We start from the raw sequence: 26,051 nt of genomic DNA on the forward strand, positions 1-26,051 counted from the left end.
TTTAATTTGGTAATAAAATACATATTTTGAAATTTTGGTTTTATTGAAGGATGTTTCAGAATGTGTGCTGGTAAATGTTAGGAGTGAGTACTATACTATAGTTAAAAGTTTAGTATTCTTTTTAAAAAATCCATACGAATGGAAGTCTTTTAAATATTTCTCGGCGATATGCTGGGTTAGATCAACTTGTATACCATAATATAGTGTCTTTGAAGTGACTCCTTGATTGAAAATGTATTCGAATAATAAATTAATGAAATCAATTAAAAGCATTTTTCGCTTAAAGTGGATTATTTTCTATTCATTGCAAGTCTGTTTTCCTCAAAATGTTATTCATTCATTTTATAAAAAAATAAGGTATACTTTCATTCAAAATAAGCAAATATTTTTATGCAAAATAGATTATTGTATTAAAGTTTTTTTAAATTATTATTATTTAATCAGAAGCAGCATGATGATAAAATTTGCCAATGTCTGAAACTAGAGAGACCCTGCATGTCAGTGGAAGTCCCAAAAGATAGTGCATGTTTGATACACCAACATTGCTATAGGAACAAACAGAATATTTATGCATATACTTGATACTGTACATCACTGCAATTGTTGATATGGCGACATGGTCATTCAGGTGAAGAAATTCATCATACCTGTTGTCGACTTCCTACATCGTATCTAACAATGAACGCATTCAGATACTTTATGTGTAACATGGCATCCCATGGTGTATACTGTTTACTTCTAGTATGGCCTGGTGATCTACTGTACTAATCTTTATAACAAACACTCTTCGTATCTTCTTTTAAGTTTTTCCCCCGCCATCTCGATAAAACAATCTCTGAATTAGAGGTTACCATCTGCTTCATAAAGGACTCATTCCTTCCATAAAGGAGGGAGAGAGTGACCCGCGCCAGTTTCCGGAGGTAGTTATTGTTCACCTGGGTGGAACCCGGTGAATGAACACGAGAGAAAAGGTCAGTCCACGAGGGGCAAGTTTCGTGAAAAACTTCCAGCGGAACGGCATGTTGGGTGATTCATTGGAGAGAGAGAGAGAGAGAGAGAAGTAGGGAGGGAAGCCAAAGGGGAATTGCATAGCTCGAGCTTTTGTCTTGTTGTCGTCTGCCAGCGGTTTCACCTGACCGCGGTTCAGCTACGCCACCGTAGAAACGAGACGAGACGAGCTCTGCCATCGGTTGCCTAGGCAACGGGTTCCAGTGGCCAGGCTGCACCCCTTAACTGTCTGCTTGTCTATAGTAGAAGCTGGGTATAGCGTCTGCGCAATATACAGATCACGTGACAGCCCTGTTTTACCGCAGTCTGCGGTGCACTAAACAGCGCAAGCGCACATTGTCATCAACCTAGCTTGGAGTACGGTTGCATGCTACAGTCCTTCTAGTGACATGGAGCCAACACCGCAAGACTCAGGCGACCCTACCTCTTCGCCATTGACAGGCTCGTATTTGTTGGTTGTAGTCAGTGAACCCTACTGCCAGGAACACAAACGGAGAATACTTCACCTAGTTTCTAAAGGTAAGTTCTATTTCCTTTTCATCAGTTTCAGTGGGATGCAACTGATGCGGGTACTCTAATTTCTCTACAATCGGAAAGTGATGACGCTAATTATTCTCCTTCCTTATTAGTAATGGTGGTGCTAGGGAGGGGCTTCAAAAACATTCTTGTAAAGCACTGAAATTAGGTATTTAAAAATTTTCATAATTGATAATTCCAAAAGGTATTTGCCCTTCTATCAGTAAAATGGATGCGATTGTTTTTGCAATATTTTTTTTGTAAATAATGAGTTTTTAGTTTCTTTTTATATTCTTAAACGACGAGTTTAATCCATTTTCTTTAAATGTGCAATGCTAATTACGTGTAAGTCTGGACCACAAGACCAGGTGGCTACCCGATCTTTCGTGGACCTGCAAGATTTTGAAAATGGAAGACGACCGAGCTGCAAAACCTTAGTCGTAATATCGACCTCGTGTGTTAGTACAGCAGTTGCAACGGACTACAGCAGATCGCTGTGCATTAAATGGCCGTACGGTATAAATCCTGCTACAAGATGTGATTCCCTCTCACAAACTTAGGAAAATCTGAATTTATTTCTTTGTTAGTAAATTGACTGCTAATAATCAGTAAAGCGGCCTAAGAGATCTCAGATCGTCGAATGTTAACGACCACGGACAGCAGTCCGACTGACGCCATTCTGAAATAAAGCGCGATGGACTTGTCCTGTAACTTGAGATGGACTTGTCATGGCAACAGTGAGACTAGAGGAAAACATCGGTGCAGGTGTCCCTAAAACTGAAATAACGTGTTTAGAATCGCCCTTTTTGTGACAGGGTCGCTGTGGGCAACGCCAGACGGCTTGTCTTATAGACAAGACAGCCAAGAATCTGGAGGACGACAGATGCCAAGTGTTTTTGTCTTCCACAAGAGCTAACAATGCATTCACCTCTGTTGTGATAAGTGACTGATTCATAATGGAGCTCTCCTCTCCTTTTGTTTTGACCCAAGTTATGATATTTGTTACTCTTATAGCTAGTGTTATATAAGATTACCAGTGCGGTGATGAGACTATTTTAATTTATTGCATAGCCCGGATGCGGAGTTCATAAAACAGCATGTTCATTTCTATTCCACCTTCCCGTTAACACTGTTTCTGCTGGCGTGTGCTGCTTGGTGCGTAATGTCTTTAATTGTATGTACACTAGGTTGCCTGTCTGGGGAGAGAAAAACTACTCTATTGCCTGAGTAACTGTTCACCCTCGACAGGAAGATCCTTGGGATTTCGTCCCGTTCCCGATCAGCGACTGGATTTGAATGTATGTTATTTCAAACGAGTGGCAAGCTCTGCGTACTCGCTATATTGCCGTAGAAGAGGATACAATTTGTATTGTCTTTCTGAATGGAATCTATTTTTGCCCAACTTGCTGCTATCTGTTGGCGACGTAAACTGGACAGCTTTGCAAATAGGCCTTTTAACTATTTTTAAGGAATGCTAAAGTTGATGTTCAGAAAAGTAATTTTAATATCCGAAAAATTGGCGCCTAACGCTAAATACTATGCCACTATCCGAAAAATTGTTCGAAAAAGAGTTTTGGGAGAGGGAAAGGTGAAACTCTCCAGGGTTTCCTTTTTTTTTTTTTTTTTGTACGCGTGTGTGTGTGTGTGTGTGTGTATATATATATATATATATATAGATAGATAGATAGACAACTGAAATGAGCTATTTATCTAAAATTTGTTCTCAGACCCTGATTCGTCCGTTAATTCTAAATGCATTTTATTTTAGAGACAGAACTGCCGTTTCGTTATTCTATTTTATTTAAATACTGGCTCTTTCAGATAATTTCGAAGTGTCAGATTTATTTTAACTACCAAATATAGGACACGAGCCATCGTGTAGTTAATGCTGTTTAATTGGCAGTTATTGGTTTTTTAGGCTGAAGTCTTTGCGATGATCATTCTCCTGTTTACGTTCAGATTGGAGTAGTTATTTCAACCTACTGTTTATTTAAATATTTAATGTTTTAGTAAAATATTGACGATGTAAAAGAAATTTCTGTTTAATAATTAAAAATTGTCGCTCATTATATTCCTTAACTTCGGCCAACTTCTGCCTTTTCAGCATAATTTGGGTTAGTTATTCTTATGGTTTTGTATCATAAGAATGTCTATAACGAGACAATATGATATTTTCTTGATCATTAACGTCACAGGTAGAGGGTTAGACAGAGATGGCTCGTGTCCTATATTTCCCTCGCTGCGGATCATTTGAGAATGCCTGACGAAAAACCATTTGGATGGCGACCGAGCAGAGCGAGCTGCACAGTCCGATATTAGATCCATCAGGATAATTAAAGGTTCTTGACGCTGTCGTAACGGCTGGTTCATGAAGAATTCAGCAGGTCATTCCACCCAGCAAAGGCTGTTATTGCCGATTCTGTGCAAGGGAAATTACTGTCAAGAAACTATAACTGCAAGGAGCTCCCAATTTCACCCATAGCCCATTGTTCTTAAGTTTATTAAAACAAGGTGTGTGTAATGGGGAAGTGATATAACTGTGATATGCTATGCATATCACAGTTATATCACTTCTGGTTTGAATATTTCATGGAAAAATAGCATGGTGTTTACTCAGTCGCATTCTTTTGCGCTTGCTCGATATAAAACGCAAATGATGGAACGTTGTTCCTAGTCGCCCCATGTGATAGACCCTTACTGGTTTATTTTATTCTTCTAAATCTCAATGCCATTTTTACTATTTACCGTACTGGAATTCTAATTCAAATCTTGAATTTCTCCTGGTAGTTGTTTTAGGCGCCCTTGCAGCCCTTTCTTTAGCATATGAAAGTTAATGTATGTTAGGAGCGACGCAAGATATTTTCCTACACCATAAATCTGGTGTTTTGTCGTCCATTTTAAAATTTTTCCGTAATATGTATTGTACAGCGTTTTCTACTGCAAACTTCCCTAAAAATTCACTGTCATGTGTGATCACATAGATTGTGCGTTGGGCTTGCTTACTGTTACATCTTCTTTCTTCCCCTACATGTTTTCAATTTAAAATATATTCAGTACTAATAGTAGTCTCTTACTATTTTGCTTAGTAATTATCAGCAGTCGCTAATAATCAGATTAGGCCAAAAAATTTTATTATGTGAGTATGATGACCTTAAAAATAAGGCTGAGTATTTTTAAACTCCAGAATACAAGCCACAGTGTTTGCAGAGTGAAATCAATAACACACACACACACACACATATATATATATTTTTTTTTTTTTTAGTTTATCCAGGTGTTTTACTAGCAGAATCTAAGGCAGTCGAATTGTTACGTTAACTGTACCCCCACCCCCGGGGCTGTTTTCAATCCGAATTCATTAAATACACACCAACCGAAGTCCGTAATAATTAAATGTGTCGAATGAGTAATTTCACATTAGTCAGAAGTGGAGTAGCATGTCATGCTGTTTACACCACTGCTTCTAGATATATAGTTGAACGTTCCATTATGGACTCCTAAATATAACTACAGCGTGATACAAATTAAACAATCGTGTTTTCACGGAATGTTTTATTTGCTGGAGGATGTCGCTTTCATGTTTTGTTAGGACATAAAAAAATTTCTCTCAGTGGAAAGATAAATATTAATATATATCATCATTAATATTTTAATTAGTACTCCACTGCAAAAGTTTACTTTTGGCCAGAAGTAACTCATCGAAAGTTAGTATTTAAGTTGTTTCGGTTTGAATGCTTTAAAATTTTAAAACAAGATCTTCGTATTAAAACTTTTAAGAACGAAATTATAAAGAACTGTACCCTTGAATTGTCATTCAGTGTAAAAATTTGGCTTGTCCAAGTTTTGGCCGAGACCTTGTATTAAGATTGAATTCACACAATATGTCATCCATACTATTATTTTAATGATAAAGAGATGCGTTTTTTAATATTTTATAGTCTGCGAAGGCTTCGAAGTATCTGTAAATGTTGCGGTAATAATCATAGAGATAATACTGTGATCAACGCTCTATGGGACTCTGAGTAGAGCATAATCCGCCGTAATTTTAAAAACATTCCTATTCTTCTCTTACGACAAAGTATTTCATGTACGAGGTGGTATCGCAAAGTTCGCGGACTGACTTTATCTTGGAATTTCTGCATTGTAGTGAGTTGCCTTTGTCGCAACCAGTTCGGCGACTCATCCTGTCGTGTCGTATTGACGCAGGGATAACACCGTTTATAAGAAAGTCTGAATTAGTATCCATTAATAGGTGTATTTCATCGAATTTTAAAATGAGTAATCTTACTGAGCGCGGATTTGCATGAAATTTTGTTTCGAATTAGGGGAAAGTGCAACCAAACCCACGAGATGATAAAAACAGCCTTCGGAGATGCTTCGCGGTCGTTTGCAAAGTTTAGAGGCCACTTGTCAGTCAAAAATGATTCTCGCTCTGACCGCCCTGGAACTTGAAAAACCAGTGATTCCATCGTGTTTGTGATTTGATTGGTGTTTAACAATTAGCGAATTTGCTAGTGAAATTGGCATTTCTTGTCCGACATGTCATTCAATCTTAATGCAGATTTTATTTATTCAGTTTATTGCTTTTAACAAACACCCCTAGAACAGCATGCAAGTTAGTAGGGTGCAAAAAAGGAACAAACAGAAAATAATTACAATAAAAAAAAAAAAAAAAACAATGACAGGATTGATCTGTAGAAATATGTACAATTGATATTCTACATTTCCATAAATATAAGGAACTGGACTTTAGATAGGGGAGTTCACTGGTTCCTCGGATCAAGGGAAAAAAACAGTTGGTTCATTCTTACTAGACATCTCCAAGGGGTTAAGACGTGGCTCATGCTGGAAATATATTGTTCAGGAAGGAAAGGTGGTTGAGTTTCATTCTTAATGGAAACTGAGAATTCTGTCTGCTTCTGTATCAGGATCTGGGCCCACTTGGACTCTTTTTTTCCTTTCGAGAGGCAACCGCTAGAGGTCAGCAGCTGACATCCGGAACACGACATTCCTGAGATGTATGATTAATTGGTCTGGACCTTTCTTTTACCAATCTCGATCTGGTAGTTGGAATGCAATGTGTTTCATCAAAGTTTGTACCTTATCCTCATTGATCGCAGAGATTGGCTAGGTTTCGTATATCAGTCTTCAATGCCTACTGCTGCTGATCCACACGTTTTCTTCGCTCATTACTGGTAACGAGTGGATATACGGCTATGGCTTAGAAATAAAGCCCCACTCCTTAAGGGAAAGTTCAGTTTTCTCCAAGGTCCTAAGACAGCAAGCCAATCTTGAACAAATGTGGTCTTGCTTATCCTATTTTTTGACTCGTAGAGCATTGTTCATTATGAACTTGCCCCGCATGAACAAACAGTGGACCAGGAATACTACAAAACAGTTCCACGGCGATTTTGCAATGCCGTTCGAATAAATGTTCGTTAAAGTTGGCTTCCGGCATTGGCACTTGCACCATGACAACACTTCTGCACGCTTGGGCACTTCCCATTTCAGAATTTCTTCAAGGCACTCCATCGCTGTGCTACCCAATCCGTTATAGTCACCACTATAGACCCTTGTGATTGATTATTATCGTCAAGGTTAATGTGTGGAAAATCATATTTGCAACGACTGAGGAAGTTATTGAGAACGAGATGCGGGAACTATTAGCAATTCCAAAAGAAGCCTATCAAGAATTCTTCCAGCATTTGCAGAAGTGTGGGAATCGGTTTACACAGTATCAAATAGATCCATCCGATTATTCGCTAAGCTCAATTTCCCAAATTTTTATTCAGTTCTCCAACCTTTTGATCACAACTCGTGCAATGAACGAGATGGTCACTTTTAGTAAACGTTCTCTGTTCCTTCTGGTATTCCATGGCATAAATTTGCCTGTTATGGATAACACATATGGAGAATTACTTCATTCTTGTGGCAACGCCGTACCACAATGATAAGGAGATGCTAATAAGATCACATGATTGAATAAAATAGTTTTTTACTGTTTTACTCACAAAGATGAGTTTGAAGCAATTGCATTGCACTAATTTCACCAAATGGCGAGATTTCGAGTTTCGGTTAAATATTTTCGAGAAACGCTTATGAAAAAAGTGCCTATTCATTAATACGACATTAGGTGATTAAGGAATACCATAGAAACTGTAGGCAGACTTGAGGCAGATGTACCCTGGCCTAGCCAAAAAAAAATTGGTAAATAAATATACGTACACACAGATGAGTAAGATGGTTCTTTCCAGTTTTCTATTTATGGAGGGACCTATTCCACCTCTGAGTCATCCTTGCAGTATTCAACTAAGGACTGTACTTGTTTTTCTTTAATCCGGCCTGCTTCGTTCTGAGCACGAGATTCAATCCATTCGACTCCATTTAGTCAAAATAATATTATTGTTGGTGGTTTCAAACCCATATTTGTAACTTCTTAAAATAAAATTTTGCCATACTAGTCGCATTTCCGTAACTTCTTAACTGTTAATTATAGGATTAGTTATAACAACCATCTTCATAAGTGATAATGAAATTGTGCATCTAATTATAAAAATATGCAGTATTACAACTTATTTTTACTGGATTAAAATTCACAGCTGCTGTAAAGAGATGTGTTGGTTGGAGGGAAGTGCACATCAGCCGATTTGCAAACTGTCTCCTAAAACTCTAAATTGCACAACAGGACATCTTTCTAGTTTTCTGTCGTATTAGCAAAACCCACAACCGTTCTGTAATGAATTGGGAATATGCCTAAATATCGTTTCCATTTTATTCCGTTTGTCTTACCAAAGGAATTGGCGATCTCTAAACGCGACCTTTGTGAACAGTGCGATCCCACCCCTAGGAGTGAACTGCAGTTTGTTCTACATTTAGCAACGAGGAGGGGCAGATATTTGCGGTAACGAGAAAGGAGGGAAAGGGATGTTAATGACCTCAGAAATGGAATTCCTGCGCGCTTTGAGAGATGCTAGCAATTTTTATTCTGTGAAGAGGTGCTCAACATTTGCATAAACTTGCTAGGGAAAAAATATTGAAAACAAAGCTATTCATTGCTATGGTAAGGTAATTTGGAATAATGTTAATTTTTCGTGATGAAACTTGAAAAATGCAGTGTTCACTGAAGTAGGTAAACACAGTAAAAAAAATATTCTTTAGCAAGATGATTCGCTCTTCCTTATAGGATAAATACTGGTTAAACTAAACCCAGTTTCTCTTGAACTGTTTTCTTGATATCGTACTACAATCAATTCATTAAATTTCTTTGAATTGCGATAACGTATTTTTAACAACCCAGGTCCTCCATGAATAAGGGGATTTGTGAATCTCCGTACGTTTAGAAAGGTTTGAATCTCTCAGTGATTCAAAATCTACTGAACCTATTCTTGAATGATGTGAAATTAGCTGGTATGTTTATCACCACCCCCCCTGCTCTTTTGACTTCATCTTGTGAGGTTAAAACTGATATTAGAATTCAATATACTGTACGCAACTTGGTGGCACGATGCACTTATGTCTCGTTGCCTTGGTGCTGACTCGGTCTAATTAGCGCCCAGGCCTAGTTAGTCTGAATGTGTAGTTTCTTAAACCCTTTAGACAGGGTTTAAACTACACATTTAAAAATAATTATCGCTAAATTTATTTATTTTTGATCCCATGACGTCAGAATATTTGTGAAGTTATACGAAATAACTGAACTTCCGGTATTCGCACTTAAGGTACGCCAAGATACTTCAAATTCCTCGATCGTTCCTTGCATCAGGTCCTGACCACACCCCTCAGCTGCCGAATAATGAAGCCAATAATTAAACGTCACGTACTGACAAAGTAATTATCGCACAAGGATAGACGCCACTGCTGCGTTCGTTATTACTTCCGAGATCCACTGATGTCCTTTGTGACGATGGGTAGAAAATAGAAGATGTTGAGGGTGGAAAGACTTCGACAGTCGTTATTTATAAAACCGATGACAATTACGTTCAATAATTAACATCTTTGGAGTTGTCTAGACCCCAAGTTTAAGCATCGTCAATTGACAAGACCTGGTTTTTCCATGAACACCTGAAAAAATTTGTAGACTAAAGAATGCACATTCTTTATTCTGCATATGTAAATCTGAGCTATTAGCATGATTTCTAGAAATAAAACGGAATTTCATTCCAAATAATGAAGACAATATCTCCATCGCTTCTTTCATATTAAAAATCATTCAATCAGTAAGAATTCTTCAAAGAGGACAGGCCAGTTGACTTAACTCCAGTAGAGCGCTTTCCCAGAGGATTTGACAAGTTCAAACGACATATTTATCATATCACTCAGATAAACTCTTGCTATCTGTTCACGGTGAAATAATCTTTCGAAATGGAAACGTCAGTGCAGTAGGGCATTGTATGATTAGTTTCTCTACTGTGACTTTGACAGCGACAGTCATTACTCTTTCACCAATGACGTCATCCGTCACGGCACCCAGGTACTTGCAGGCCCAAAAAAAGCTCCGGGTGAATTAACAAAGTATTTCAGTTGAACTAATTGATAGACTTTCCTTTTTTGAAGGTTACTAAGATGGGAATCTGTTACAAAGTATTGCATAGTCATAAAAATATTTCGTAATAAAAATATTTTCGTCATAAAAATACTTTGTAATATTTCGTACTATTCAGCTCAAAATGAACCATAATACAGTTAACTTTAAACGATGAAATTTCTCGCTAATTGAACTTTTTTCCGTTGTGATTGCAACCAACATTACCAATTTGATCATGAATCAATATTTAAACGAGATGTTTCAAAATATAGGGTGAATAGTCTACCCTAGTAATTGATAGTAATTTTATTACTCTATTAATTTATGAAGTTATAACCATGTATATGTGTCAGTATAACTATGCACATGAATAATTATACAGATACAATTAAAATAGTTGCATGATACTTGTGTGTGTGTCTCGGTAAATAACAGAACCAAACTACATGTCTAGACGAGCGTCTCTTAATATGACCAAGAATTTACTTATCGCAAATATTTCTCCATCTGCGAAATCTAGTTCTAGAAACACCTTCCCACAGATATTGCTTTCTCGGGGTGAGACTGTATTTGCCTACAAAACGGAATAAATAATAATAGTTGTCTATCACTTTTGAGGTCTTCCATGCTTTGTTCTCCTACCTTGACGGCAACTTCGCCTATTTCCCGATAACTGTTTTGTTGTTTGCTAGCAGCTACTGCTTCCTCTACCTGGATTCGGTTCAAAGACTGCAGATCATTAAACTGTGAACGCGAAGTATGTAAATGTAAGATGGAATAGTTTATTTTATTAAAGGTGAGCATAGTTCAGGAAAGAGTGAAACGTCTGGGATTCTACTTTTTAGAATACTTCGTTTTATGACTTAAGTTGGCCATATTGTGTCCTGTAATCTTTACTGTTGACACAGTACTGATAGACTTGGCCAACTATGGCGGACCTTTGCCGGCTTACGTTCCAAAAATAATCTGAAACAACATTCATTTTTAAAATGGTAATTATGTTCTCAGTAGAAACTTAATACTTAAGTTTCAAATGAATTTTATTGCATTTAGTTTTCACTGCTAGATGTGCTGATTGACTAAAAACAAAACTCTCTACAGTATATTTTTTTTTTTTTTTTTTTTCCGCCTTCCATATAAGTAGTCCCACGAGTTCCATTGGTTTCTATCTCTAGAGTAGGTAGTCATTGTACAATTTCACAAATGACGGGGAGGCTAAGAACTAAAATGTAAAGTCATCTTAAGCACCACTGAATGTGCATGTAAAGGTGCCATAGATGGTCAGTTAGAATTCGTATTTAAATGTTCGACATGGGTAGCAAAAATTAATAAAATGTGCAGTTAGTTAAAATATTTGGTATTTTAACCGAGTAAAACTGTCGCATTTTATTAGACAAAATTTATGAGTGATCATATAGTGGCAATGAGAATTTAACTGCACATTCCTTCGGTTATACTCTAGATTTCGATGTGGGAATATGGGTGTTAGGGGTATAAAGAAGAGGAAAGCTTTGTTGGAATCCCTCGGATGTTAAAGAAGCCATAAGCCTCCATTCTGTCGAAATAGCTTGCCTCATATTCCTGTTTCTCTTCCGAATCAAGGGAGGAAATTTTGCATATATTAAAGTTTCCTCTTCGTTTCTTAATTCTAGTAGTTATGTTTTGTAATAATCTCATTAAGGCTTTCATCAGAATACAGGTATCTTTTTAAATATTTTCTTCCCTCCACTTGATTTCACCACAACTAAACCAAGCATCAAAGAAGCGCCTTTGCATTATGTAATGTCTAGCGCAAGTCTGACTGAGGAATGCAATTTGTGACGAGTATTGATATCAGACTCATTGCTCAGTTCTGTTAATTTGTACGCTTATTTAGGATAGTTTAACTGCACATTTTATCTGATAGTGAATGGGATACGTAATGTCTGTGAGATACTTAATATGTGATCGTATGCTATAATAATTTGCTGCATTTACAACATGTGTACTTTGTATGTTGTGCGAGACGCGCTGTGCATCAAATGCTGCAGTGTGTGCGTTAACGGGGATTAAATTATTATCAAGTCTTTATAACTTTTCTTATGAAACTCATGAACTCAGAAGCAGCTGCTGTATTCTGCTTACAAAGTATTGACTCATTATTTGCCGAGTCATGTAGTACTGGTACTAGAAAAGCAGGTTGTATTTCGATTTTATGCTTTAGTTCTAAGTGTTTTTATTTGAATACTGAGTTTTCATTTGGATTTGTCATATAATTATTCCCCAAACCACAGGCTCTTCTTGACAGTATATTTAACTCTTCCGCTCTTTTTCCTTTTAGCAATGTTTGGATTCTGTTTCCATAATAGCAAGAACTTGAAATGGCCTTCTCAGTTAGTCCTTCCAAGGTTAAATATTTTCCTTTCGCCATCTTAAATTGTTCATTTCGACCACTTGGAATATATGCAGCTTACAAACACCATATCCTAACACCTATTAGCCTTAGTTGCCTCTGCGCTATTCGTCACAACCAGAATCTAAACTACTGAGCAATCTGCATAATATTATAATTCGTTATACAGTAATTATATTAATGCATCCGTTTAATATGATGCTTATCTGTCGACTGCTCTTTGATACACATGTAAAAAATCATTCTGGATGCCCCCAATATTTTTTTTTAATTGCTGAACACTGCTAATTTGTATCAATGAAACGTTTTTCTAAATTTATTTTTAAAATAACTACGCTTTTATATTACGCGCTATTATCACTTTTTTGTAATTCCACATTCTGATTAGTTGTTTCAGGAGTCACTACTGATCTTGCAATTACAGTTCCAAAGTTACTGATTTAAAAAATAAATAACACTTATGGGATTTGAAGAATAACTGTTAACAGACTTTTTTAGCTATAAGCTTCAAGTGTGTAACAATATTATCGTACTTGAATACAGCCAATACTTCCATATACTTTACAAAATTCACCTCCAGATGGGTTTTGTAAAGTACTCGTATATGAAACGTTTCTGTATTAAGGTTCTAATAATGGTTATTTGTAGGTGTCAACTCTTGTATGTAATGTTCTTCTCGAAGAACAGAATAGTCGATTCATTGCCTTTCCTTGACGTCTAATAAGTCTATGTGGTGCGAAATCGGAATAATGGCACTGCCTTTTAGTAATTAAGTAAACACGCATATGAGTAAAATGCGTCTAGCGATAAATAAAAATTGCTGTTGTAAATGTGCCTAACTCTGGATGCAAACTTCAAATGTTTGTCCATAGTTATAGAACTGACTTTTATAATTGGATTTTTGTGACATCCTGTGTCTGGGTTCTTGCAGTTTGGATAGTAACTGTTAATGTATTAACCAGTTGTTCTGGTTGTATCTAACATAATTTAACTATTGAAATTTGAGCTTCGTAGTAGAAGTCTCTTATCTGAAATAAGTGTTATGGAAAGTATCGAGACCCTAACAAATAAGGACATTTTATGCGAATCCTATACAAATATTAGAAGGTCCTTCTGTAGCACAAGTACAAATTTGTATAAATGGGGCGCAGAAGGTAGAGGCACTTACAATAGCCATAACAAGCGAAAATCATCTCTGAGCATGAATGCGTACGAGTAGGATACCAAGCAGTACTTAACATACTAAGGATCCTGGAGATTCGCAAGTTTCTAAAGGTCATATGCAACTGAACATCCAGAAAAAAACTATTTCAAAAATAGATCTCCAAAGAGTTGGTCTGTAAAATTAGCTCTTAAAGTTGTTAAAATCAGCCGAGATGTAGGAGCAGCTGTCAGTTGTCCTACTGTAATAGAGAAGAGCTCTCTGGTAGTGCCATCTCAGATAACCTTTTGAAAGAATTGTACCCTCCCAACAATGCATCACCCTGGTGCTGACTTGTTTTTCGTGGTGTAGTACTGGACTGGTGATTCTTATAGATAATCTTGCAGAAACATCGATACTGCTAACCTCGGATGGAATATTATTGCGCTGAACTTTGTTTTGCAACAGTAAAATTGTCCTGTCACAAAACCTTGACTGAGAGCTCAGTTCAGGGAGAAAATGACACCGAACTGACCCGCCTAGAATTCTGGTGTGATCCCATTTAAACCAAGGTCAGAGGAATGGTGAGCAATTAAACTATTCTGGTAGAGAAAATGGAAAGATATTTCCGCTGATGTCTTAAATTGACAAGAGTTCCAAATACTATTTCGTCCATTACAGGCCTGAAAGTAGACTCCTGCACAGTGTTAAGTCTGATCCGTACTATTCTTTTCCCTTACTATCCCAATTCTTCTACAAATGTAGTGTATGCCGTATTTAATAATGGCATATCTAATTTTAAAATATTTGGTTAAGTTCTTAATTGTTAGAAGAAATTATGTTTAAAGTATTTTTATTACTTTAGCGGAAGATATTTTACATTTTTACCCCTTGCTGCTTTTTAGTGTTATTAAATCGGATTCATTGATTCTTGCATGTCTAAATTTTTTTCTTAATATTATTCCCCTCCTGAATTCATGGAGAAGCGCAACATTTCATTTTTAGTAAATTTAATTTTTTCTCCATTCCATTCCTCCTCAGGAAATCAGAAGTAGTTTGTTTTTCTGGAGGATTTTGCTGTCGTACAGAGAAGCCACCATTCAACTCATCTGCAATATTTCGTTTAATAGTGATTGGTTCAGTGTACTGATTTAAATTATACAATGCGCCACGATATTAATAATTAATATTCCGCGAATAATTAATATCAGAATATACGCACACTGCATCATATCATAGTTGGCACTGAGGGGGCTCTGTATTTACGCGATTTTTGGATGACCCTTAGTCTTACTATTCGGCAGCCCTTTTCATGGAATGGAGAAGAAACCGAAGGCATATCTAGTTATATAATTCAAGCCCACAACTACATTCTTTTAAAAAAAGACAATTTTACAGAAACTGTAGTTAGTCTGGATATTGCAAACTTGTTTTACAGGGTGAAGTGGATCAATCGAATGCAATTCAATATAATCGAATATTAATGGGCAGAGAACGAATGGAGACAAGTATGCTGTTCTCAAAATATCGAGACAAGTGAATATACAACGGTTTAGAGATGAGGTTTAATGCAGTGTTAGGGTCTTGTTTTAAATACGAGCGCATACAGCACAATATTCGTCAAACACCTTCCGTCAATTTTTGTCCTCGATCGAAATGGTTCTCCATCTTCAAAACAGAACCGGTTTTAATTGGGCAACAGCTTTGGCCCTCATGGACAGTCAAGTCCTCAATGCTTCTTTTTCAGTTCAGGCCCACAGTAGCTGTTCTGTTGGGGGTCTCAGATAGCCGGTCATATTCTTCACAAACCAAAACGTCGCATAGAGAACTTTCTGTAACAGGAGCATAGACCTGCTAAAGAACATAAGAGTGTAATCGAGAATATGGCTCTTTCTGCAAGGATACCCACATAAACCATTGGTCCAGCATCCTACCATGGGAAAATAGTTCCTGTTCTTGATAGTTGGGACGGTTCAGTGCTTTTAAAAACATTCCCTGGATTATTACTACACCCAAATTTTTATTAATTTGATATTGATTTCTGATGAATATGGCGTATATAGAGTGATTCAGACAATCCGTTTTCCTTTCCCCCAAAGGCTAGTTTTCCAAGAATATCTTCATTTCGGCAGCCATGATGCAGTAACTTTTCTTTCAATCTTTTTCCAGCTGTACAGAGATTTATAGTAGTAAAATATGCTGCCTCTATGGATGAAGTTAAATTTTGGTATAATCAAATCGCTTCACTGCATGTGTCCGATATCTCACACGGAGTTCTCGTAATTAAATATATTCATTATTATCCCTATTTAAAGTATGAAGGTTTTCTTATTTTAAGTACTTATTTTACTGTATTGTGGTGTCCAACCACCCATCCACATGCAAATTCTCTGAACTCGTTTCCACACATCTGTTTAAAATGATATAGCGCCAAACAATATTTGCATATCCAGTTCTGTACATAAAACCTGCTTATTTGTTAGTGTCTCGGTGTGTTTTGTAAATTTCGTAATATTCCACAATTCTATATGTCCAGTGCGATGCCCTATAGTACTCGTGGATATCGATTTCTTCGTGTGCCTGAAATAGACCATTTCTAGCAACACATCTCATTTATTTTTATGCCACAGCCTTGATGAAAACAGGTTAAAGATTAGCAGTGATTACTTTAACGTATGTTATTTTAGACAAGTATTCTATTTTTAATATTCCATTTCAAAAGGATCCCATTCGAAAATATTTCTCCTTTAAGATCCAGTAGAAATATGTAAATAAAAGTTATAAATGAATTCCATTACCTGCTGAAACAGGTTACATACGCTAATCCAAAAGTTGAATTGAGTCCTGTTACACTAGCTCTTTTCAGATTTCAACCGAAATCGAAAAGAGTAAACATTACACGACTCCGTTATAGTGTGTGAAAAGAAACGGGCTTCTGTTTTCATGAATCATCATGACTACTTAAAGCTGAGCAGTGTTTAAATCGACGGTTTTAAAGGAAGTATGATCACCCAGACTGCCAAATAATTCTCGCGAGGGGCTCATGGTTTTATAATGCTGATAATACGGCCTTGTGGTAATAAATCTCATTGCTCTAGATGAGCGCCCTCTAGGTAGCACAGCTGGTAGAATCTCCATCCTCCCCTGTTATTTATCTGACTACTCCATTCAAAGATTGTCTCGCTTTGAAGATATTCGTCTATCAGCTGAACCCTAAATGGTAGAGCATCGAAAGTATCGTCCATGATATGAAAATGAATTCAGAACCTACAGCATCACTGAAAAGCTTCGCAACTTGTTCAAGGATATCACCTTGAGCAGGTTTCTCCCAGATCACAAGGAGACTCGTTGCCTTCAATTAATCTTAGAAGGAAGTGTATTACCCGTGTTCTCCAGATGAGAACATGTTAAGAATTAGTTTTAAAGCTGAATCTCAAGACCAGAGTTGCCATTTTTTATATGGTCCAAAAAATGGCAAATAAAGCTTTTTAAAGCTATTATAAATGTATGATTGTGTATTTTTTGGCACAGAAATCATGGAGTCACGTATAAGCTAAAGGAATAGGAACTAAAAGTTGTTTGAGACAATAGATGGTTTACCCTATTTATTTGGAATATTGTATTCAGTTCTGGATGCAATACCTTAAAAAAAACACAGAGCTTCTGGAGAGAGTTCAAAGGAGAGAGAGCTGATTAGTAATGAGTGTCCTCGCGAGTAGTGCAGTTAATATAATCTCCGTTCTCCCCCACCCCAACTGGTTGGAAAAAACCCGAGGTCGAATCCCGTTAATGATCAGGAATTTTTTATGGACTTTTTCGCAATGTAGCTGAATCGATGCTACCGTCTTGTGTGATGGTAGCATGGATTTTTCTCCCAGAAACACTGGTTTTTCCATAAACAGGCAAATCGACTACAGAATACACGATGTTTACAGACACAATACACTGCTGCCTCGTAGCCTTAGTGGCCTGACGCTTAACATACATTACAGATCGATTCACATAAGAACGGCTTAGAGTGTGGACTGAAATTTTGTACGAACTGGACACTTGAGGGGAGATCTGATTTACGTCTATAAAGCGCTGAAAGGGTTAATTTAAAAATTAATGAGGGTCTGTTCTCTCATACGTGACATAAGAAATATGGAGCACAAATCTCACAGAATAATCGAAAATAAAATCTCGGGGAATAAGAGAAGAATGGATCTCATGCAGTTCACTTATGGACAGCTAGTTGTTGAATGGTGGAATCAGTTGCCTTCTAATGTGGCAGTGAGTCGGGCGAAATTTAAAGCATAATTGGATGGTTACCCTGCGTGAATGGGAATAGTATAAATATTCTCTTTTGCTTTATTTTATTATTTTTTGGCTGATGCAGTAAAAGTCCTCTTCCTTGCATCATTCACCTTGACCAAGTAGTCTCCGAACAGCTAAACATAATGGGTTTAGTCCTGTTCTGAACTGAAGACGCAAAAATAAACTTTCTTTTTCACCTTTTTTTTTTTTTTAATACTTTGTTTTCCTTAAATCGTTCGTATCCTTTTATTTGTTCTTGCGTAAATCCTTAAAATTTTAGGCAGGAATATCATTACATGCAGGTGTTTCCATAAACCATTGACTAGAAAATTGTTTGTTTATGGGGAAATTCTGAGGGTATAGTTAATCGCACTTGAAGAGGGTTGTTAAAATAACATTTAACTTTTTGCGTATAATGTTAAAATAAGTCGTTGCTTAAATGAATTTTAGTTAGCTTTTCTAAGTCAATGTATAATTCATTCTGAGAGGAAAATAGTGAAAAATCACGTATGATGGATACATTTACACTAAATAAGAACTTGAACGATGATCTACAGTTTCACAGCACAGCGTAGCTAATCCGGTCCTGGATACTAACACTTGAACACAATCCAGCTTTAATTACATCTGCTCCGCTCCAACGCTTCTCGATGCATTCAGTTTTCAATAATTACCAACAGCTTTATTTCCTACAGACCGTGATAAGGAATACAGAATGAACTGCATAACTAACAGTCTCCATATCTTAGTTGCCACAGAGACGCTGATATCGCGGCCATCGATATCGAGGAAAATATACCACAAATTTATGTACAATTTCAGGAAGGTAGGTAATGCGAGAAGAAAAACTAATAGGTCTGCATGGTGCATATATTTGTGTGGCTTAGTGTGATTTGCATATTTTGCTCTTCGGCAGTGGTTCTAACTCTTTCTCCCAACGTACTTCGTGAAACTCCTGGTATTCCCACTGAAAAAAAAAAAAAAAAAAAAAAATACAATTATGGGTTTTTTGACGCTTCAAAGTTTCACCCCTCCCCATGAAATTAAGAACTACTCTGTAAGGTTAGTCGTAATATTCCTGGCCATATGGCACTACTGTGTATTACGTCAGAGACGTGTCTTAAATGTGCTCACACGTTTAAGAGCCCTTTATATCCTCCAGTCTGACAGGACTCGAACCCAGACTTCCCCGAACGAGTGACAAGTGACAATCAGTATACCATCGCGAAGCACTGGTCGTAATAATTGAGTAACGAAGAAGAGAAACTATTAATCAGTTTTCTTTGTGCATAGTTTTTTTATTGTTTAATTAGTCTCAAACTAACTCACTTAGAAGAATTCGCACTCATGGCGAAAACACCAAGATTTTTCTCACTCAATCACTTGCACTTATTTTTGCATTTGTTTTCCTTAGTTGTAAAAGGACATCTGGTAGAGGTGATACGTTACTTTTAATGTCATATGCTTTCCTTCATCACACATCACTACGTTAGAAATTTGTTTGTCTTTCGATATTTTCTGACGAAATAGACGAAACTAGTTTATCTGTACGCACTGAACTTTCCTTATACTCGTCAATAATTCATATGTACACTTTTGCCCACGATAGTTGATCACGCCCTGAGAGACCTCGTTTGCGAATCAGGTATTCATGTGCAGAATTTGCAAAATACTGTTATTACCGCAAATGTTATCAAGTAATATAAGGAGCAGGTCTCATGTCTTAATCATGGCAATGCAATTTCAGCTATTTATAAATAAATCTTTACTTGTATACTGTTAGTATAACATTTTGAGTTCCGGGTTATCGTTAGGAAAATAACGTTCAAAGTTAAAAAAAAAAATAAATAAATAATGAAACAGGGGTGGTTGTGGGAGTTGTCAGATAAGCTATTCTAATAAAAGAAAGTTAGTAGTTAATAAATGCCTCTTCTATGTAAGATAGAATTGGAAGTCTTAAGTAGAATCTTGATTAATATTCTTATTAATGCCGAAGTTGGAAACAAAATAACCAAAGGAATAAAATGCAGACATCAATACATCTACAAATGACAACAGTTTAAAAGTTGATCACCGAAGTGGTCGATGACATAATTATTAAAAGATTAAGACTTCCATAATCCGTTTTTAAAAGAATATGAAACAAGTCTTACTGCAAAGATCTTCAATATAAACATCGAATGAATATAATTTAATAAAGAAGTATTAATTTTTATTATTTAAAATCATCTTGTATAGACTAAGACAGCCATATTGTAATATTAATTTTTCTAATATTTCGTAAAAGCTCACGTAGTTTGATTGTCCATAATTGACAAAACAACCTGCATTCTGTAAAATGCAGGTTTTGTCTAGTATCAGGACAGTATATGTATAAAAAATTCCTTTTGTATATTCTCTATATTATACAGGGTGTCTCAAAAATATTGGTACAAGCGTTTAGGGGAGGTAGTTAACATCTAAACTGTGAATCGCATAGGAACCCATAACCGGAAACCACACGGGAAAGTAGTAGCAGAGGCACAAGAAGCAGAAATGACACAAGACAGTAATTAGTGGCAAACATTTATTTGACATAATATTAACAATGGAGTACGAGATGGATGCATTTCATGATGTTACAACAGATGCTCGAAGGTTCCACCATGAGACGCGATGCATGCGTGATACCGACGCAGCATGGATTGGCGGACACGGTCGAACACACCTGGAGTTTCTTTGACAGTAGCAGCAGCGCAGACGAGTCTCGCCACGAGATCCATTTCCGCCTCCACAGGTGATTCATACACGACAGATTTGAGCTCCCCCCCCCCCACAGAAAGAAATCAAGGCTCGATAAATCAGGTGAACGTGGGGGCCAGGCAACGGGTCCACCACGGCCAATCCATCGACGCCCAAAACGCCTGATTTTTTTTTTTTTTTTTTTGATTTGGTAGTTGGCGCATCGGCTTCTGTGGCCATATTGCACCTCCCAAGGTTTTTGCAGTACTTTGATCCAAGCTCGAGGCGGGAATCGAACCCGCGACCTTTGGGTTGCCGGGCAGGTACTTTACCCACTCGGCTAGCCCGGTCGGCTCAAAACGCCTGTTCAAATGGTCATGAATACACCTTCCATAATGGGCAGGCGCCCCGGCATGTTGAAACCAAATGTTGCGTCTCACATTTGCTGGAACATCGTCAAGTAGCCCTGGTAGAACTTGTTCAAGAAAGATCCGATGTTTAGCGGAGTTCATGCCGGATGGTAATAGGTATGGGCCGACTAAGCAGTCACCGACCATACCTGCCCACACATTTATTACGAAGCGATGTTGTGCCGCATGGGGGCGCACACCGTGTGGGCCCTCTGCTAATCCATACACTAGGTGCATGTCTGCCAGCTCACAGTTCGTATATTGATGCATGCTCTTCGTGCAGCAACTACTGCTTGAATGAGTAAACCAGAAATTTTCCCTCTCGTGAACTGATGAACAGCGCCGTGTACCGACTTACGGTGACGTTAACGGTTATGGGTTCCTATGTGATTCACATTCCTTTTAGATGTTACCTACCTCTCCTAAACGTTTGTACCAATATTTTTGAGACACTCTGTATAGTTAATTCTCTATAAAGGTAATTAGTTTTATTTTTCCGTATCAAAACTATGCCAGCCTACACTAAGACTGGAGTAGTTTTCTCTGACGGCATAGTGGTTTCGCCACATGTCACTCGTTTGGAGAGGTCTAGGTTCGAGTGCCGTCATAGACTGGAAGAATTTCCCAAGGCTTCTTCGAAGAAGGTTAGGACTAGTTAGCTGATCTTTGGTAGAGGGAATAGGATTTTTACTCGGGCGTTATTCCGAGTTTTTCAGCCCGCGCAACACGTAAATCGGTCCATGAAAACACCTTACAGACAATATGCAGTAGGGCCTATGCCGTTGATGCGCCCAAAACCCAACAACTTCATGCTTAATCCATCTTGAATCCACCTTAGCTGCGAGAACTACATTTCCATCTTGAATGGAATGCTGGAATAGACTAAAACATTTCGGAGGAGATTGGAATTTCTTGGCGCATCGACCATTTCGGACATAGCGCTAGTCCATATGGTTGATCGTTTATTATCTGTACAAGTATTTGGATATGGGTCGATTTCCTTTCACTGGCGAAAAACTAGAATAACTCATTGGGATAAACACTACTCCCTCTGTCTGTGATCATCTAACTACACGCCCGATTAAAAAAGCTTTTAAGAATTTCTCGGTGGCAAATTTCTTAAAAAGAAATTTGCCACCAAATGAGGTGTAAAAACAACACCGTAACGATGGCAGTTGTCCTGAATTTATAAGTTTAAGTTGGATAACTAAATTGTAAGCGCCTGAGCAGTTAACGAAATTTATTCTCTTATGCATTAGTGTTTTATTAACAGTATAGATCAGCTTGCATATAAGAAAATAATTTATTTGCCACGGGTACAGGAAGCTTATGGTATGTAATAGCGTCATTGGTTGCTTCTTGATAAATAGCTATCTATTACTAAACTGGTCCGGTATCATTGCAATGTAACCTCTACACTTTTCATTAAGTGTGTTATGGTTTTGGTTTGATTGTCTTTGTTCTGAAAAGATAACCGCAAAACGTGACTAAACCAAGGTGACCAATCACGACTGAACTCCTTACCAGTTAAAAATCACGAATTATGAAGAATGAATCTCTATATAACCCAAGTGTAACCATTGCATAACATAATTTAATCGCTGAACATGTTGCTTGGAACTTATGCTTCCAACTAAATTCGCTAAGGCACTTGACAATTTATTCCAAGATGTCGTGCATTAGATGTAGTTTAGTTATTTTTTGCAGGTAGAGAAAAAGCATGTGGTGCACTCCATGTTTCTTATACTAGTTTCTGTATTTCAGTACGGACCGACCATAAACTTGGACGCGACCATAAAGTTGGTCAGCATTGAGTACAGAGTTACAACGCCGCATGGGCAAATCCATGGAATACCACAATACGATCCACAATATTAATATTATTATTAATTTCTCTGAGCCTGTTTGGCTTTCGCGGCTTATGAACAGTTAAATTTACAACCGGTAATTAAATATTTGTCACTTTTCGAAGAATTAATTGAACTGTTCATTGATATGTAGACAGAAAATGCATCTTTCTTTATTTCTGTTTTATTCTGCGAAAAAGATAAGGTATTTTTAATATGATCTCAGTTCTCCCTTTCTGAGAACTGAGACTATATTAAAAATAAGTGAGCTTCGCCTTTTTCAACAGGGTTAACCTGTGTCAAATACTCTTCAAATAAGTAGTCTCCCCTCCCAAATAAGAGTATTGCTATTTATTTAAAATTGTGTCACCACTCTGACAGTTGCTTTGACGAATCTGCCATTTAATCAGATCGGTAGACTCCAGACAGCGCAAACTGTCAGCTTGATAAGATAAAGCGGCTTTATGAGAAATGCCATATGACGTTCGAAATTCTTGTAGGCTAGGATAGAAATAAAGGGAGATGGAATGTTTCTTCTGTTTGAAATCTGTATTATTCTCTTGGTCTACTGCTTGCCCATCTTTAATTTTGAATGCTTTCTTATGTTAAAGCCTCAATTAAATAATATCAAGAAGATTTTGTTGGAATCATTACGATTTCTGCCATGAACTGGTGGTCAGTTTGCTTATTTACCTCTACAGTCTCCTTTACCGACCACTTGATAGCTCATAGGGCTGCATGCATAACTTTCACCAACCGTTCATTTTGTAGGTTTGATAACTGACAGTTTAATATGCATAGCGTTTATCGGTCGCATGTCATCATTGAACCGTGTACTCGCTAGTAAGTGTCATTTATAGAATCTGGGTTTTATGCATGCTGCCCTAAATGCATACTTACAATTAAAACAAATAATTTTAATATATTATAATTTTGACATCTCTCTATACATTAAAGTTTTTCTCCTGGTGATATTTATTCGAGCCGGTGGGAGAAGAGGGCAGAGCAATTATGTCACTACAAATGCGCAGGTAAATAATTACAATTGTCTTCTATTGAAAAACAACTGCCTCCATAATGTTCACCAACCTCGTGCACGTGCTTCACTGTCCAATACATGACCATGCCAGCATCATTTGATGTTCCATTGCAGTGTCAGCTGATGAAGGGACCCGACATAGTTTGTATATTTGTAAATAGTTTCTACGTAAATATTTGTATAGTTTGTAAATATTTTAGTCCTGATCTTTTGGATGCAAGAATATTCCTCATGCATTATGGAACCCGAGGCAAAAGGCCTTTTCCTAAGTGACCTATGTAAACGCAGGTAAATAATTATAGTGATATTTATTTGACCTTGAGAATGCCGCGCGGTGGGTTAGCCAATGGAAGAAGAGGGATGCGGTTACATGGTGCAAGTGGGCTGGACAAAATGCGTCACTACAAATTCACAGGTAAATAATTACATAGGTCATTTCCTGATTAGATATCGATCAGAGCTTTTCGACAGGTGTCTCTTACGTAGAAAAGCGTGCACGGCGGTTGGCGAAGCTACTAGTTAGTCATTAAATAAACAATTATTATTTCAATATCAGATTTAGTGACATTTAAATTAAAGTTCAGTTTGAAAACTCTAAAGGTCAATATTAATATCAATATAGATCAAAATAATCTTCGCAGATAAATATGGTATTTACGATAAAATACTATGGCTTCCATCCTTAGTAGGGATCGAACTATTCCCTGCTGAACATCAAGGCTGCCGTAGCCTAGTGGTCAGGCGCGCGGGTGCGTAAGTACACGTGCCTTGAGTGACCGGGGTTCAAGCCCGTGACTACTGAATACGGTGCTGTTTCTTGTATTCTATCTATCTTGTGAACTCCTCTGACCGTTTGGTCGTCCCGGAGTATAAACAGAAAATTTATTTTATTTATTTATATTAGACAAATCATGATTCGCCCAAATAGAAGCAACGAACTCTAGGATGGACAAAACAAAAGAAATATAAATGTCGACAGAATGTGGGATTCTTAAATTGTACAGAGAATCACTTTATAAAATTAGGGGTTTAATTAAAAAAAAAAAAAAAAAAAATTCTAGTTACAGACGAGGACGTAAATTCGTATTAGAAGAGCGTTTTTGTAATAGCAGATCACAGCTGGTAAAAACTATGGTTTCATTTTCTGGCGAAAAACCTAATTATAATCGTCCAATTTTGTTAAGAATCCTCGGATATTAATTTCATCAAACGTGACGAACTGATAATAGACGTTGCGACATTGTAGTTAGACCAAAAAAAAAAATAAATAAATAAATAAAATAAAATAAAATAAAATAAAAAAATATATATTTATTTATTTTTTTTTTTTTTTGGCCGATTTGTGTGTTGTGCAAGCTTATAAAACTGGAATAACTCATGAGGATATCTCCTACATCCTGAAATCGGCTAACAGCCTCAAACGAAGAGGACTTCAGAAATTCCTCCAGTCGTCAACGGGAATCGAACCCAGATCTCTCCAAACGAGTCGCAAATGTATCGTACCGATTAGACTGCTATGGAAGGCATATACTTGCACAGGGAAAAAAAAAAAAAAGTATTAACGGCCCCCAATGCATGTTCATAACAGTAAATCACAGGCTAAGTATTGAAGTTTCTGACATCTCTTCTTCAGAATAGAACCATCAAAAGGTCCATGGGAAAGCAGACGTATACTAGGCAAATACAAGCAGGCGTGCCACAAGGGGATCCTGTCTGGAATTCTATTCACAGCCATAATTAACCCGCTAGTACACAACAGACCAGATATGTCATCATATGCGGATGACTTGAAGCTCTTAACAAAAATAAAATCAACCGATGAAGCAATAAACACAACAGCAACCATCAACAAGACTTTATCAGAAATAAAGCAGTACCTCATGAGATTTGACCTGCAAAATCTGCCATCATGGTCTTCTCGTTGAAACCCACACCAACCATAATTCAACCCGCGATAGACGGAGTCTTGATCCCTTGCGTCGAAAAGCAGAAAGACCTGGGTGTGACCTTTGATCGAAAATTAAGATTTCACCATCACATTGAAGAACTTTGTGCAAAATTCAACAGGAAACGGTGGATTGCCAAGCAGCACTTGCTATATATTCATAACACCAATCTGATAAGAATGTATATCAGGACGATGATCTTCGGAGGTAC

The 26,051-nt window shown here is 37.2% G+C and overlaps 1 protein-coding gene across 1 annotated transcript in view; it reads left to right on the forward strand.

The window, feature by feature from the left end:
- Positions 1 to 1,353: 1,353 nt before the first annotated feature.
- LOC150083341 (uncharacterized) overlaps positions 1,354 to 26,051 on the forward strand; it is a 170,043-nt gene continuing 145,345 nt past the window's right edge. Inside the window, exon 1 of the mRNA XM_090377980.1 lies at positions 1,354 to 1,527. Within this exon, the coding sequence (XP_090234106.1) occupies positions 1,398 to 1,527 (130 nt within the window). The 5' untranslated portion in view covers positions 1,354 to 1,397. The remainder of the gene's footprint in view (positions 1,528 to 26,051) is intronic.

This window comes from Mastigoproctus giganteus, chromosome 7 (genome assembly GCF_048544385.1).
Source record: "Mastigoproctus giganteus isolate SK-2022 chromosome 7, ASM4854438v1, whole genome shotgun sequence".
Lineage (NCBI taxonomy): Eukaryota > Metazoa > Arthropoda > Arachnida > Uropygi > Thelyphonidae > Mastigoproctus > Mastigoproctus giganteus.